Source organism: Lontra canadensis, unplaced genomic scaffold, assembly GCF_010015895.1.
Source record: "Lontra canadensis isolate GAN:19392208 unplaced genomic scaffold, GSC_riverotter_1.0 scaffold3, whole genome shotgun sequence".
NCBI classification, from domain to species: domain Eukaryota; kingdom Metazoa; phylum Chordata; class Mammalia; order Carnivora; family Mustelidae; genus Lontra; species Lontra canadensis.
The window spans coordinates 25,449,508-25,466,581 of record NW_022630997.1 but is presented as its reverse complement, the minus strand read 5'-3'; the positions used below and the strand labels follow the sequence as shown (position 1 = coordinate 25,466,581).

General features: G+C 39.7%; 1 protein-coding gene across 5 annotated transcripts in view; it reads right to left on the bottom strand.

The window, feature by feature from the left end:
- HTR7 (5-hydroxytryptamine receptor 7) overlaps positions 1-17,074 on the bottom strand; it is an 84,784-nt gene that overhangs the window by 12,573 nt on the left and 55,137 nt on the right. For 3 of the 5 annotated variants that reach the window (XR_004380199.1, XM_032836718.1, XM_032836727.1), the window contains exon 2: positions 1,035-1,793. Coding sequence is in view for 4 of the 5 variants with exons in the window: in XM_032836718.1 (XP_032692609.1) it covers positions 1,035-1,793 (759 nt within the window). In the remaining variant the exon portion in view is untranslated. Of the gene's footprint in view, positions 1-1,029; positions 1,794-2,460; positions 2,507-17,074 lie in introns of those variants that run through there. The other 2 variants (XM_032836738.1, XM_032836731.1) reach the window with 2 other exon arrangements.

Below are 17,074 nucleotides of genomic sequence, written 5' to 3'. Positions count from 1 at the left end.
GATGAGGTGGGATCTAGACCTAGGGGTGCTGCCTTAGTCCCCAGGTCTGTTACCTCTTCTGTCAAATGAAGGGCCTGGACAACATGGCTGACAGGCAGCCCATGGTTCTCTGGCTGCTCCTGCCCACCAGGTCCAGTGAAGAGAAGTGCTTCCTCCTCTCATGCCCACCACTGCCCTCTCATTAGCACCTTCCATCTTCTCATTCCAGTTTCTTTGCTTTCAAACAGCTTTCAAACAGGAGGATGTTGCCTCTGCCTCAGATTTAAAGCAAAATCAGGGGGCAGTGTGCTAACAACCCTAATTACTCTATTGTCTCCTTCCTTCTTTACCATGCCAAACTCACTAGTCAGTGGATTGCATGTGACACCCCATTCCTTATCACCACTGGCCCTCAGATCCCAGCCCCTGCCGCAACTGCTCCCGAGTAAGGCAGAGGCCTTCCAGACAGACTCAGCAACCATGGGCTCCTTCCTCCTCCGAAATGGGCAGCACCTCCTCAAAGCTCTGCAGCTTTCAAGACTTTAATCCTGGCTCCTCCCCATGCTATCCACTCTCCTGTGTCCCAGGCTGCTTCCTGTTAGCTCGTGTGAATCTGCTTCCTTCCTCGAATGGCTTTATCAGCAAAGGATGCGAGCATCACAAAAGCTTTACGGGATAGAAGAGTTACAGCAACAAAAAGCACCGGCATTACAAGAATGGGAGCTGCGGGACACGGCTTGGACGCTGTTTACGGGAAAGGGGTAGGAAACACCACCTTCCTTGCCCATCACACCAGCTGCAATCCCTGGACATACCAGTCCCGTCTCCCAGGCCCTCTAAGTACCCGACTTGGGCTCTGGGAATTCTGCTGTGTGGAGGGCTGGAGTCCAGAGTATCCTGAATTCAAATCTGATCTGCTTAGTAGAAAATCAGCTGGCTACGGATGCAGGGAGCCCTCTGGGACATGCTCAGAGAGGGTCCATACAGGGGAGGGGCGGGGGGGAAGGCGCGGTTGGAGATGGGGATAAAAGGAGAATAGTGATAAGTGACCTTACAGCACAAACTCAGGTCTCTCGGGCCTCTCGGCGAGCTTCAGGGCCTCGTGCATGCCCGCAGCCGACAGCTTGCGGTTGATGTTCCGGTACTGGCACTGGAGCAGGCTGCGGTAGGTGGTCCTCAGGTCCCGGTTGAAGAAGGCATATATAAAAGGGTTAATGAGAGAGTTGGCGTAGCCCAGCCACAGAAAGGTCCTCTCCACCCACAGCGGGATGCAGCTGCAGGCCGTGCCGCAGATGAAGGGTCTGGCGGTGGAGAGGAGGAAGAACGGCAGCCAGCACACGGTGAAGGCCCCCACGATGATGCCCAAGGTGGTGGCCGCTTTCTGCTCCCGCTTGAAGATGGAGATGTTTTTCCTCTCGTGTTTGAGGAGTCTCGAAAGGTTGGCACACTCCTCCACCTCCTTCTGGAGCTTCACCATGCCGTTCAGGGAGATGCTGCTGTCCGGCTCCTCGGGCCGGGGGAAGCCGGGGAACTTGTGCTTGGCGGCGCTCTTCCGCGCGGCCTTGTAGATCTGGTAGTACATGAACAGCATGACAGACATGGGGATGTAAAACGCCACCGCCGTGGAGTAGATGGTGTAGCCAAAGTCCTGGCTGATCAGGCACACCTTGTCGTCGTTCACGTTCTGAGCCCAACCGAAGAGTGGGGGTAAGGTGATGGAGGCCGAAAGCAGCCAGACAGATAGAATCATTTTCGCCATGCACTTGCCGTTCTGCCTCACGGGGTACGTGAGCGGCCGCGTGATGCCGAGGTACCTGGAGGACAAGTAGAAAGCGAGCACGTGACTCTGGGATCACTCCCAAGCAACCAGAGGCCGAAGGCTGCTACCAGGCTTTCTACCTCCTGAGCAGCTCCATTCCTCAGGACAGCCCTTCTAAGGAGGCATCATAACGCCCATTTTACAGCGAGGTAAACTAAGACTCAGGGACGTTACCTGCTTCCATCCAGGTCATAGGCTCAGCCAGAGGGATGGCCGCCCTCTGTCTGTAATGCCAGGCCATGCTTTTCTCGAACCTTGCAGGCTCTCCGATTCCCCACAGTCAGTGAACCAAAGGTTAAACATCCGTTCCCCCCCCATGACCACTGCCACTGAAATCAGCCAGGAACAAAATGTCAAGCTGACGTGGGATGTGGTGACACATCCTCACACATTAACCAAGGTCTACCACGCTCTAATATAACACACCCACTGATCTCCTGGGTTGTCTTAATTCAGACAGGCTTTTAATTCATTTTAACTTCCCTTTTGCACTGTGGTGAGAGCATTTCTTTAAGATCACAGAGATTTGTGAGATATTAAGGAAATTCTAGGGCTTTGGAATGGGAAGTAGCAAGTAATCATTTTTTTTTTTTTTACACCCAGAAAATTCTCACATAAGAGTAACGTCAGAAGAACAATTCTATAAAATAAAAACAGCCTACCTCATCTCTCCTCTCCTGAGAAGGATCACAAAAAAAGGGCACAATTCTGAAAAATAGGAGGTGAAGCCAACATTTTTTCTGTGCTTAGTTCTACATAGAGAATAAATAGTTCTCCATCTCTGCCCATCAAGGATTTCCAAAGCAAAAGAGATTCAGCAAACAGAAAACATACACAGCAAGATGTTTTTGCTAAATATTTAATGGTTTTCAGCTTTCCAAATTTGTTTTCTTCTCTGTGTATTTAATGGTCTTAGCTTCTACTTTGGGAAGAATGCAAAGAGCCCGTAAGAAGCCAAGACAAGTAAAAGCTGTCATTTTGTTGGTTTCTTTAAATTCATGGATGTATATAAAAGATACAGTCTTAACACAGGACAAAGAAAGGTAGAGAGCCCCCAAATTACCAAAAGGTTATTTTCTGAAAGTTTCTCAGTTGGTGGGTTGGAACTTTAAAAGTAATTATTTTGTGCTAGAAATAGCCTCACGTGTTTTGTCTAAATTATCCCACAAAAGTAAAAAAATCATACTTTCACAATGAAAATAGGCATCACTGCAGCACTTACGACAAGGCAAAACTGAAATATTAATAAAAAGGAATCAGCCACATTTTCTTATTCACCAAGAATATTTACTTATTCCTTCAACAAATATTAATTGAGTTTCTTCTGTATGCCAGGTGCTATTTTAAAAGTGGGGAATGTGGCAGTGAATAAAGGAGATATAAATCTTGAAGGCAGGTGCTTGGGGAAATCGTGTTGGGTTGAATGGGAGGACTACGGCTGATGCTTATGTGGGAGGAGCTCCTGATTCTTTCCAAGGATTCAGGTGTTAGTAGCACAGGTTCATTTCACAGCTGCTAGGTCCCTTTCCTCAATCAAGCCGACGCACAAGCACTATCCCTAGGCTTATCAGGTATAACTAGGATTAAGTTCTGGCTCCGGAACAGAATGAAGGATGAGAAAGAAGGCAGTTCTCCTGAGAACACTAGAATTAGAGCTGAAAAGGAAAGGAAGAGAGAAAAGGAGGGAGGAAAGGGGGGCAAGGGAGGAAGAGGGGAAAGAGGGAGCAAGGAAGGTAAATGCAGAGTAGACTTTGCTGTTCGGGAATTTTCTAAAATTATCTGAGTTTTAAGTCATGGAAAAAATTTTAAGAAAATTAACACACACATACACAAAAATGGTAAATGAAGAAACCCCTGAAGCAAGGTGTTGGAGCTGACTGGAAGCATACAGTTAAGTTGATCCCTGCTCTGAGCTGTTCTTTTTTTGTTTTGTTTTGGTTTGGTTTGGTTCAGACTTTTCCTGTTGGAACTGCTTTGCAGACCTCTCTTTTCAGATATCGAATTTGCTCTTTAACAACTCCTGTGGATGCACACAACCTTTTGGCTTCTTCCTTGTTTCCGAGCTCCCTCAGCAAGCCTTTTCCAGGACTTGGATTTTGATTATCTTCTCTCTTTGCCTGTAGCTACAGGCACAAGTTGCTTGTTTCCAAGCCTGGATCTAGCTTCCTGGATACCAACCCCCGCAAGAGGTCCAACGGGAAGAGACCAGTTCCTACAGTTCCCCAGGTGGCCACCAGATGGCATTGTGAGACCATCTTACATCTACTTACGGGAGTGGGGGGGTTGGCTTGTGGGTAGTTAGGGCAGTTGGTGTTTACTGGAAGGAGGAAGGAGGATCACTCTTGATGAGAGAAATTATATTTTATTTGCGGGGTTATACAAAAAATTAGCATGGCTGGAATTCATAACCTCATAAACTCCTATTCTTGATTAACACGGTTCAGTTTTCCCTTCCATCCTTCAACAGACTCCTTACTCAAACAGGGAAATTCTATCTTCAGGCTTAATTAAATCCAGCCTTTCTACTGCTCCCATAAATAATACGGAATTCACAAAGATTAAGCCTGAGAGATTAATCGAGTACCCAAGGACATCTCACAATATTAAATAATCTCATGATCACAGCATGCTTATTCATATTCTAATATACTTAGTCTGACTTATATTGCATTTCAGTGATGTGGGTCGGCCCATATTTGGTCCTTCTTGGATGTATAAATTATAGTCCATAAACTCCTAATTTAGACTCCATTCTCTAGTGGCATCAAGTCATGTCCTACAGTAAGGCAGTTACAGTTACTGGGTACCACCTGGTGAGACTTTCGGAGGCTAAAATCAACCAAAAGATGATTTTAAAAAATACGAGTGCTCATTAAAGTGTCTGGAAATAAAATAAATAAACAAAAGTCAATATTTTTTTAAAAATCCATCAACAATTAGAAATATTATGAAAGGAAACAACTCTATTCATAGCAACCATCAAGGAATTAAAATACTTAAATGTTTTAAATGCCAGAGCCTACATGAAGAACACATAAAATGCTACTGAAAGAATGAAGAAAATGCTTGAGTCCATAGGGAAATTTTTTAAAAATACAACCTAGTATTATAAAAGCGCCAATTTCCCCTCCATTGATCTAAAAACAATATACAACTGTACTGGAAAATTCCAGCAGGACTTTTCCTCAATCAACCAAATGACTTTTTAGTTCATCAAGTAAGTATGGAAAAAATCAGAAAGTCTGAAAAAGAAGAAAATTGAAGGGATACTTACTCTATATAAAAAAAAAATAGTACAAAGCCACAGAAACAAAAACTCAGTAATAATGACTCAGAATCAGACAGGTCGACTGAATAGAATAGAGCCCAGAAACAGATTCAAATATATAAGGGAATAATATAAGAAAATGCACCACTTTAAATCAGTAGTAAAATGGTGTATGTATTCTTGAAGTCTGACAACTGGCCAGCAATTGGGGTAAGTAAAAATAAAACTGGCTTAGGTTTCTCCTTACTCAAAAATAAATCCCAGATGGATCAAAGATTATAGTGTAAAAATGTTAAAATCTAAGGCTACTATGAAGAAATATGGGGGAGTGGTTCTGCAATCCCTGAAGGACAATGCTCATTCTTAACTATGATATAAAAGCTTAAAACTTTATATAAAATGATGTAACGATTAAATTTTTGACAATAATTTTATACACAAAAACAAATAAGTGATATTTAGTTTAAATTAATAACCACTGTGTGCAGAGTTAAAAGTAAAATGACAAACTCCAAGCCCAAATAACAAAATCTCAATATTCACAAATCTCTTACAGGGCAATGAGAAAAAGACAAACATTGTAATAAAAATACTGAAGCAATTAAACAAAGAAGAAATAAGAACATCCAATAAGCACCTGGAAATATGTTCAATTTCATTAATAATCAAAGAGATGCAAATTTTTAAGTGACTTTTGAGCATTTGTCAATTTTTAAGAAAGACAAGCCAATATTAAGAAAGTATGAAAAAACAAGCACTCTTTTTTTATCATTTTGCTTAGTGGAAGCTGCAACTGGGATGACAGATCTGGAGCAATTTGGTAAGGAATATACACGAACATTGACCTTTTGGCTCAGCAACCCAACTTCTAGGAATTTAAGAATATAACTGTACAAACGCAAAATGATTAATGCGCAAGGATATTTAGGGGGGAGGGAGATGGAAGGATGGGTGAGCCTGGTGACGGGTATTAAGGCGGGCACTGATTGCATGGAGCACTGGGTGTTATACGCAAACAATAAATCATGGAACAGTACATCAAAAACTGATGATATACTGTACAGGGACTAACATAACATAAAAAAAAATGTGCAAGGATATTAATAAACAATGAGGGGAGGGTGCAGTGTAAATGTCAATAGGAGGTTAGATAAAGTAGGGTATGTATGCGTGTATATATAGATACAGATATGGATATGAGTGTAGATACATAATGTAACCATTAAAAATTCTGACATATGTATCTATTTACTGGCATGAAAACACAAAAAAGGGGATAGAAAACAATATCTAGTCCCAAAGACAAGTAGCAGAGAGTCATATATTGTATTAATCTTTTTATATAAATGTAGGTATTTGTATGAGTGTGTGTGTGTGTGTGCGCGTGTGTGTGTGTGTGCTGAGACGTCTAGAAGGCTATCTACCAAATACGAATGGGAGTTTTATCTGAGTTGGAGAGATTTGAGTAGTTTTAAATTTTTTCTTTGGACTTGGAATTTTCTATGCTTAATTTTTGTTAACTATAAAAAAGAAATGAACATCATTTTAATTTCATTTTAATCCTGAGAATAAAATAGAAGATTAAGGAGGATTCTGTAATTCCTAAGCCACCTAAGTGATTTTGGCAATACAGATGATCTGGTTCATAAAACCTTTAAAAAGCTGATAATTAAATCTTAGGTTGTTTCATTTGATAAGCTTTCCAAAAGTGTTTTATTACATTCATAAATTCACACAAAGGAAACAGAACTCGCTGGCATTTAAAATTCCATAATTAGTATATAAAGTAATATTGGTATTCAGGGAAGTGTTTGTTCAAATTATACATCCGTTCTCTTAAATAGTATAAATTCATTCTCCTGTGCAGTATAAATCTTACCTTTGGGGGGGGGAATCTAGATTGATTCTGAAAATTCCCTAATATGCATGGTGAATATCTGTCACTCTACATTTTATGAACATTTATGCTCAGTGTTAATTAGAAAGCAGGGTGCTTATAAAGCCTTCAGAATTTAACTTTAAAATACATACAAATGTTAAAATACAGTAAATCTCAGAGATAAAGGCACCAAAGTATTATATAATTGAGAAATGTATGCAACTCACAACGGGGGTTCTATTAAAGAAGAGGTTTGTAGAAAAAGAGGGTTAGGGAGTTGTAATCCACATAAAGAGGGATTAGAAAGCAAAAGAATTCTGCTGCCCGCCTTCCCCTCCAATTCTACAGAAATTACAGGTAATGGTTCTTCAATGAAATGGCTTCTCCTGAGTTTTGCTGCTATAGAATAATAATTTAAGAGGTAAAAGAACAAGGAGAGATTACTCTTGGGCAAGTGTTCGACTTGGAAAAGGTCTGCACACTTAGCACACCAATTTTTGTGAGAAATCTTCCCTCACAGGTGAAATCCACTGGACTCTCCAGCCTGAAGTTGTCAGAATATCGGAATCACAGAGACTCTTTGGAAACATACAGATTCCCAGACTGCCTTCCACATATTCTCTTTCAAGAAGTCTGGAGGCCCAGGACTTTGTATTTACGGCTCTTCTGTTCCCTACCCAGTGTGCTGCTGTCAGAGTCACCTTCCCTTGCTCAGTTACAGAGACTACTCTTGTATGAAGGACTTCACTTTTACTTTATATATTTCATCTTAATGGTTTGCTTACAGTTGGGCCCAGCAAAAGCATCATGAATCGTGTCTCCGTTACACCAGCTTATTACTCTGTCTTCCAGTGTGCTAAATGCAAATGAAATAAGCATAGTTTTTTTGTCCTAATCAAGTTGTAGATTTTTTTTTAATTCACAGAAGACAACAAGGTTTTGTAAACCTTTTTGAGAGTAAGAAATAAAAACAAATACTTCCTTTTTTAAGATTTTATTTATTTATTAAAGAGAGAGAGAGGAAATGAGAGAGAAAGCATGAGAGGGGAGAGGTCAGAGGGAGAAGCAGATTCCCTGCTGAGCAGGCAGCCCCGATGGGACTCCAGGATTATGACCTGAGCTGAAGGCAGCTGCTTAAACAACTGAGCCACCTAGGTTGCCTCAAGAACAAATATTTCTTATACTAAATTTCCACAGTCACTAGATACACATATATTTATGATATAAATAAGAACATATATATGTAGGTATATAGATATAGGCATGCATATATTTATGTATTATGAAACGGAAACAAAGATTTCACAATACCAAGTTACCATTATGATTTGCAATTTACTCTTTTCTATTCTACTTCAGATATTTTTTTTAAAGATTTTATTTACTTATTTGACAGATAGAGATCACATGTAGGTAGAGAGGCAGGCAGAAAGAGAGAGAGGAGGAAGCAGGCTCCCTGTGGAGGAGAGAGCCCGATGTGGGGCTCGATCCCAGGACCCTGGGATCATGACCCGAGCTGAAGGCAGAGGCTTTAACAACCCACTGAGCCACCCAGGCTCCCCTCTACTTCAGATTTTTAAAGTGTTGGTCTTACTGCAGGAAATTGATTTCATGACCTAATAATGGATCATGACCCAAAGTTTAAAAATTACTAGGCTTCAATGAACATATGGAAAGGTGTTGAATATTATGACTCATCAGGTGAAATGAAAATTAAAAGCACACTGAGATACCACCAATACCATCAGAAGGGTTACAACTAAAAATGATAATGATTCAAACTGGTGCAGCTGCTCTGGAAAACAGTATCGAAGTTCCTCAAAAAGTTAAAAATAGAGCTACCCTACAACCCAGCAATTGCACTACTGGGTATTTATCCAAAGAATACACAGTGATTCAAAGGGGTACATGCTCCCTGATGTTTACAGCAGCAAATGTCCACAATTGCCAAAACATGGAAAGAGCCCAGATGTCCACTGACAGATGAATGGATAAAGAAAAGGTGATATATATATATATATATATATATATATATATATATATATATATAAAATGGAATATTATTCAGCCATCAAAACAGTGAAATTTTGCCATTTGCAATGACATGGATGAAACTAGAGGGTATTATGCTAAATGAAGTATCAGAGAAAGACAAATACCATAGGATTTCACTCATAAGTGGAATTTAAGAGACAAAACATATAAACACAGGGGAAGGGAAGGAAAAATAAAATAAGAGGAAAGCAGAGAGGGAGGCAAACTATGGGAAACTGAGGATTGTTGGATGGGAGGTGGGTAAGGTGATAGAGGGAACTGGGTGATGGGCATTGAAGTAATGAGGACCGGGTGTTGTATGCAACTGATGAATCAATGAACTCTACCTCTGAAACTAGTAATACAGCATATGTCAATTAAATTGAATTTAAATAAAATTTAAAAAATTAAAATGATGATGATGTTGATGGGGAACCTGGGTGGCTCCGTCAGTTGGCCATCTGACTCTTGATCTCAGCTCAGGTCTTGATCTTGGGATTGTGAGTTCAAGCCCTGCATTGGGCATAAAGACTACTTTAAAAAACTTCTAAAAAAATTTTAAATGATGATGGTGGTGATGATGATGATGATGATGGTAAAAAACTACATTACTAAATGGTAGGTGAAGACAGGAAGCAACTGTCATTCTCATATACTACTGATAAGAGTATAAACTGATGCAATAACTTTGGGAAACTATTTTTTAACATCTATTAAACCTGATTATATATATATTTATTCTTTTTTTAAACATTTTTTAAATATTTATTTATTTACTTTAGAGAGAGAGAAAGCAGGGGGAGGAGGGGAAGGACAGAGACAGATGGAGAGAGAATCCCAAGCAGACTCCATGCTGGGTGTGGAGCTGAACGTGGGGCTCAATCCCAGAAGTCTGAGATCATGACCAGAGCTGAAACCAAGAGTCAGACACTTGACCAGCTATGCCACCCAGGTGCCCCTATACTCTTCTAAATATATGATAAACATTTAACAAAATACCGAAATACATGTATTAGAATGCTCATAGCAGCAATCACGGTAATAGCCCCAAAGGAAACCAACCCATTCCACAAGAATAAAGTGCGTGCAGTTCCACAATAGAAGAATGGGTACATACATTGTGGTATATTCACGAAGTAAATTCTATAAAACAAGAGTGAACCAACTACTGCTCAACACACCAACACAGATGATTCTCACAAACATAATATTGAACTAAAGCAGCCAAAAAGAAAAAAAGAACACACAGTTCAAAAACAAGTGAAACTAACCTACGGTGATAGACACCAGGATAGCAGTTACCTTGAGAGGAGAGGGGATGTTAATAAGTAGGAGGGACTCTCAGGAAAATTTAGAGCTCTGGAAATGTTCTATTTCTTTATCTGAGTGTGTTACATAAATACATTCCTTTGGTCAAAATTAAGTTAGCTGCGCAGTCATGATTTGGCAGTGTTTGGAATGTAAAGAAACAAAGTTAATTTTAAAAATTAAAAGTAAATTTTTAAGAACACATCAAATTTACCATTTGCCATTAACCTACACATCTTTAAATCTACCATTATAATGGGGTTCCATTATACTTTTAAACCATTTTCATCAATGTTTCTAGGCTGTAATTATAGTTAGGACCAGCAAAAATCGAGATTCCCCATTCTGAGCCCAGTATTGAGGAAGAAACGTGGCCAGAGGAGAGGGGGAGAAAAGACAGCAACAAAACTCAACAAGATTTGGAAACAGAATAACAAAGGCTTCCTCTATGGAAAACTAAATTATAAAATAAGAAATGATAGTTTCCTTTTAGGGAGAAAATCAGGCTTAATTAAAATAAAGCAAATCACTTAAAGCCAAAAGTACTTGTTAAAAATTCATATACTGTTTTCGTTTACTGTTTTACATAATTAATTACCACAATTTAGTGGCTTAAAACAACACCAGATCTGTAGGTGTCCTTACAGTTGTGTAGGTCAAAAGTCTGGACATAGTTCAACTGGGTTCTCTACTCAGGGTGTCACCAGGTTGAACTCAAGGTATTGGCTGGGGCTGAGGTATCACAGGAGGAGAACTCTGGCGAGAGTACATAGTTGCTGGCAGAATTCATTTCCTTGTAACTGCAGAACCCATAAAGGTTGCATCTTCAAGGCCAGCAGGGGAACACCTGCTACACGTCTCGATCTCTTGATCTTTAAATCCTCTTTGAAAAGCACTCACCTGATTTGATCAGGCCCACTAACATTGAAGAGGAAGGAATTACACCAGCATACACACAGGGAAAAGAGAATCTCAGGGCCATCTTAGAATCCTGCCTACCGGGGTGCGTGGGTGGCTCAGTGGGTTAAAGCCTCTGCCTTCAGCTCGGGTCATGATCCCAGGTCCTGGGATCAAGCCCCACATCAGGCTCTCTGCTCCACGGGGAGCCTGCTTCCCTTCACTCTCTCTGCCTACTTGTGATCTCTGTCTGTCAAATAAATAAAATCTTTAAAAAAAAAAAAAAGGAATCCTCCCTACCACTGACCCTCAGTGATAACAAAAGCTAAGGATACAGGAAACTTCCCACTAAGTGAGCTCAACAGAGACCTTTCTGCTACCTACTCAAGCTGAGACAAACCTTCCAATGAGACTAATCTCATCTGTACTCTATCATAAGGCAATTGTTTTCTGCTGAATTTTTCCACCATGCAAAAAAAAAAAAAATACAAAAAGACAATTAAAAAAAACACAAATTTTCTCTTACTGCCAACTTAATTTTTAGCTACCTACTATGTAAAACTCTGTATCTACCAAAAACTATCAAAGAATTTCTTAGATAATTATAAGAAGTCATGCAAACAAATAATGTAAGAGATTAATAGTGACTCCTGAATTATACTTGGTGCTTACTCACTTCAGTTGTATCTGAACTTAGAATAAAGTCTGAATTTTCCCACCAAAGAATTTTATTCCTCAGAGAAAGAGAGAAATTGAAAGGCAAAGAGTAAGCCAAAATTTTACCAACAAAAACAAAACAAAGGAATGGCATAAAACTTTAGTTAAAATTTCAAAAGATTACAAGCAAGGAAAATATATCTGTTCTGTTTTATGATAGTACTAAGTGACTTCTAATCCCACATCACTCCGTAGAAGCACCTGAAGAAAGGGTTAAGTGAGTAAAATCGTTAAATTTCTGAGTAGTATTATTTGAGGTAATAAGGAGCCAGTGTAAAGAAAAGCCATAAAAGCCATTAAGAAGAAAAGCCCCAAAATATCATTTTAGACAAGATAAAAAGGAGCACCTAAATCTGTTAGCTTTTAAGACACTGGGCTAAGAATGAGAGCTACACTGAGGTCCAGAAGGTGGGTAGTCCTTAGCTTAGCGGAATGTGCTCTGATACAGGACATTTAATGAAAATTTAGAATAAAGAACAGTCTTCCACTAAAGGCTTTCACTTAGTGGCAGTTACCCGCCCACCAATCCTACACCTTCAGACTATGGAAAAGTAGATAGAATCAATAGTAGCTTAAAGCAGAAAAACAACTGCTATCAAAGAAGGCAGAATGACACAGAGAACTCAACCACACGATGTCAGAACTATCACTAACATTGAAATAACTCATGTTAAGAATGAGCCAAATGGAAAAAAATAATGTTACAGCAACTATACAAACATATTACAATAATAACAGTGAAAGAAGAAAGCAACAGAACATGCATAAAACTGTTGGAAAAAAAAAAAATCAAACTGAAAGCACGCCCTTAGGTTAGAAGGAGTTTTTTTACAAATAGTTTTCCCTGTAAAGGACCTCAACAAGTACATCTGACTCTTGAACAATGCAGGAATTAGGGGCTCTAATTCTCCATGCAGTCAAAAATCTGTATTAACTTTTGACTCCCCGAAAATAACTCACAGCCTACTGTTGCCCAGATGCCTTACTGGTAACATAAACAGTTGATTAGCACATATTTTGTATGAAATATGAATTATATACTCTATTCTTACAATAAAGTAAGCTAGAGAAAATAAAATTATGAGAAAATTATGGAAAGAGAAAACACATTTACAGTACCGTACTGATTTTTAAAAATCCACATGGAAGTGGACCCATGCAGCTCAAACCAGTGTTGTTCAAGGTAGAAATTTATGTAATCACTAAAGCAGGGATTCAAAGATGAGATGCTGAAACAGCGGAATGAGATAGAAAAAGAGACTTCAGAGTTAAGGAAATAAATTGAGGTCAAAACACCAGCAGTTCAGATCTAATAGGTAAATTAGAAACAGGTAGGAATAGAATAACATACGTGAAAAGCAAATCAGTGGCATGAGGAGAAGGCTAAAGATAAAATAATGCAGGGGGAAAACATATTCACATAATTAGAGGAGGATAGACAAGGAGGACACACATGGATAATGCAATGTAGGTATGACTGGTGTTCCCGAAGAAATGAAAGAGCCCAACAAACAAAGTAACAACAACACAACATCACTTAGACGTGCAAAATGTAAAAAGTATACAGAGATATAACATAGGATATTTTCCTTAAATCCATCAAAGGGGTGAATGTCATGATCAGAAAAGGACATACGACACAGCTGGGAAAAGTGACCTAGAATTATCTATCATCAAGAAGACCTAACCAGGTAACGTTACTGAAGTTCAAGACATGGAAAGACATATACAGGCATTTGGAATGAAAAAGATCAAGAAATGTCCAAGGGGAAAACAATCAGACTGATTCTCAGTAGCATCACTCCATGATGGAACATAACAGAACACTGTCTAGGAAGATGTGAGTGTGGAAGAACACGATAACCATTACTTAAGGTTATAAAGTCAACAAAATTCTCAACAGGAAAGAATTTGGGGAATATAGCAACCATAAACTCATTTGCAAGACAGGGGGACAAAATGCATCCAACAAAAAGATGAATCGAAATGAAGAATTTAGAAACAAAGAAACCATGCTTATCACCAAACCTGTTTAAATGCAGAACTAACACCTGTGGGAATTATATTAGAAAAACAATATAAGTTTTACAAAGTAAAAATAACATAAGCCACAAGAATCAGGAGCTGAGGAAAGTGGTATAGGATACAGTGTTAGAAGACCAATCACTTCAGGGCCTCTGGATGGCTCAGTGGGTTAAACCTCTGCCCTTGGCTCAGGTTAGGATCTCAGGGTCCTGGGACTGAGCCCTGCATTGGGTTCTCTGCTTGGCGGAGAGCCTGCTTCCCCCTGCCCCAACTCTGCCTGCCTCTCTGCCTGCTTGTGATCTCTGTCTCTCTGTCAAATAAATGAATAAAATCTAAAAAAAAAAAAAAAAAAAAGACTAATCACTTCAACTTTTATAGTAGGGAAGTACTAATATGGTCTATGAAATTTTAACATATAGTTTCTATAAATCCAACTTCTTGATGGTTGCATATTTTCCCCATAACCTTCATGCAATCTTTTAGGAAAGAATAGCATTAAAGTTAACAGCCCTTATTTTAAGTTTGTACTTCCTTCATTTTAATTTTATTTTTAATTCAAGTAAACATTATTTTAATATTTTGTTAGAATAACAAGTATAATGTTATCTTATCTCCTTCTTTTAATTTTTCATCTATCAACTTTCTGTCTATCTATGTGTTGAGTCAGCCAACCAGAGAGGCAGCTGTCCTCCTAAGTGGACAGAAGCATAAAGAGATGTCTAAAATGGTCCTCACCGAATGTTAATTGTCATTTTTCCTCTTTGTACAGGGAGAGTTTAGACAATTTGTTACTTTCTTATTTGTGTTTTTTATAATTGCTGGAAGTTTTTATGAGCACACATATTTTTCAAGAAATTATTTCTCTAAAATAATGAAAGTCCCTTTTTAATAAAATAATGGTTTCAGGGGTACCTGGCTGTCTCAGCCAGTCAGTTAAGCATCCTACTGTTCATTTCAGCTCAGGTCTTCATCTCAACATCGTGAGTTCAGGCCCTGAGTTGGGGTCCATGCTGGGTGTGGAACCTACTTAAAAACAAAACAAAACAAAAAAACTGGTTTCAACCAGTAATTTCATTCACCTGCCAGTTGGTTCCTCTTTACAGATCTCTCTATGAACCTGGCAAGTTTGGAATTAACTGCTGATTTAACCGTATTCAATTTCTCAGAAAATTTTGCAAATTATCTTTGCACTCTAAATTCTTATTAACTTCTTGAATTGTGAAGTACCTCTTGGGAGGAAGCCAGTTCTAGGCATCCTAACAGTCTAATCTCCTAACGAGTTCTGGTCAACTACAGGGGGCTGCCTACTCTTTGCCTCCCTGTCTTTCAGAGGTAAACTCTTTCCCTTTCCTTTATTCTGGGCTAGGTCTGTGACTTGCTTTACCCACAGAAAGTGGGGTAAGCATGTGTGACTTCTGAGGCCAAGCCTTAAGAGATCTGTAGCTTCTGCCTTCACAGCTTGGAAAACCCCCTCTTGGAAGCCCACCAGGCTGACAGGAAGCTCATATTAAGCATGTTTATATATATATATTTAAAAAAAAAAAAGCACCTCGTGAGGAGCACTGAGCAGTCAGACAGGTGAGTAAAGCTTTCTTGGATCTTTCAGTCTGGCCCAGACACCAGCTGAATGTGGCCAAATATGTAATCTCTTATGATGCCATTTGATGTTTTGATGTCAGTGGGCCACCCAGGTGAACTCTGCCCAAATTCCTGACCACAAAATTTGGAACAATCATAAAGTTACTGGTGGTTTCTTCTGCAACAACAGATGACTGAGACAGTATACGGATGCCATATTCTTTCTCCTCATTGACATGTGATCTCAGACACTGCATTTGCTAACAATCACTTCACCTCACTCTTAGGAATGAATTACCACAAATTGCATGGCTTCATTTTGGCCTCTGCAGCCCCCAAAGGTGAGCCAGGAACACTCACTAGTGTTTGAAGCAACTCCAGATTTCACGCTTTGCTTTCTTTCACTTTGACTTTACCTTAATGGCTTCATTTATTCATTCAAAGAATATATCCTGAGTACCGGCAAGAGGGTAGGTCCTGTTTAAGGACAGGGGCTACAGCAGTGAACCTAATAGACCAACATCTGTGAAGCCTGAATCGAAAAAACAAAACCAATGAACAAACAGAACCAGAAACAGAATGATAAATACAGAGAACAAACTGGGGGTCATCCTGGGGGGCAGGAGGTTGATGGGTGAAATAGGTAAAGGAGGTTAAGAGGTATAAACTTTGTAACTTTTCAGTTATAAAATAAATAAGTCGTGGGGATGAAAAGCACAGCAGGAGGAAGAGAGTCAATAATATTGCAATAGTGTTACACAGAAACACATGGCAAGTAGGGGTGAACACAGCCTAATGTACAGAATTGTGGAATCACTATGTATTATACCTGCAAATAATATAACTGTATGCCAACTATACTTCAACAAATAAATTAAAAAGTTTTTTTAAAAATCTATGAGGCTTACAGAGATCATAAATAAATAAGTAAAAAATGGACAGTAGGTCAGATCATTTTAAGTGCGATGGCGAAAAACAAGGCAGTGGAGGGGAACAGAGAGTGGAAGATGGGCTGGGGATAACCTGCAGAACAGATGTGCACTTTGGTCCCTGAAATGGGGTGGCAGGCTGGCCAGTATTTCTTGAAGGGCTCTCCACTCTCAACTTCCATGGTCCTTCACCCACTTTTTTACCTTAGGCTGCACAGAGAAGCACCCTCTTCATGGAGTGGCTTGACCATATTCAACATCTGGCTAAAATGAAAACCGCTGAAACCCTGCATCATCAGGCAGATCTGTCTTGAATTCTGGTTCTGTCCTTTTCACTAGCTCCAGCACTCTGAAAGGGATACTCAGCCCTCCGAGCTTCTGCTGCCTCCCAGGACAGAACGGGGGCGGGGTGAGGGTAGAGAATGGAGTCACTCTGATGGGGAAATGGGAACGTGAATGTCAGGTTTTCACAGTGAATGTCAGGTTTTCACACCACCCACTAAGTAGCAGACACTCAGAAACTAGAGCTGACTTCCTGCCCCAGAACCCCATTTTAAAGAAAGGAACTGGCAAATAAGGCTGCCACCTGAGTCGAGCCAATGGGAGAGCGAATGAGAGGACATATGAAGCATCTGGGAAAG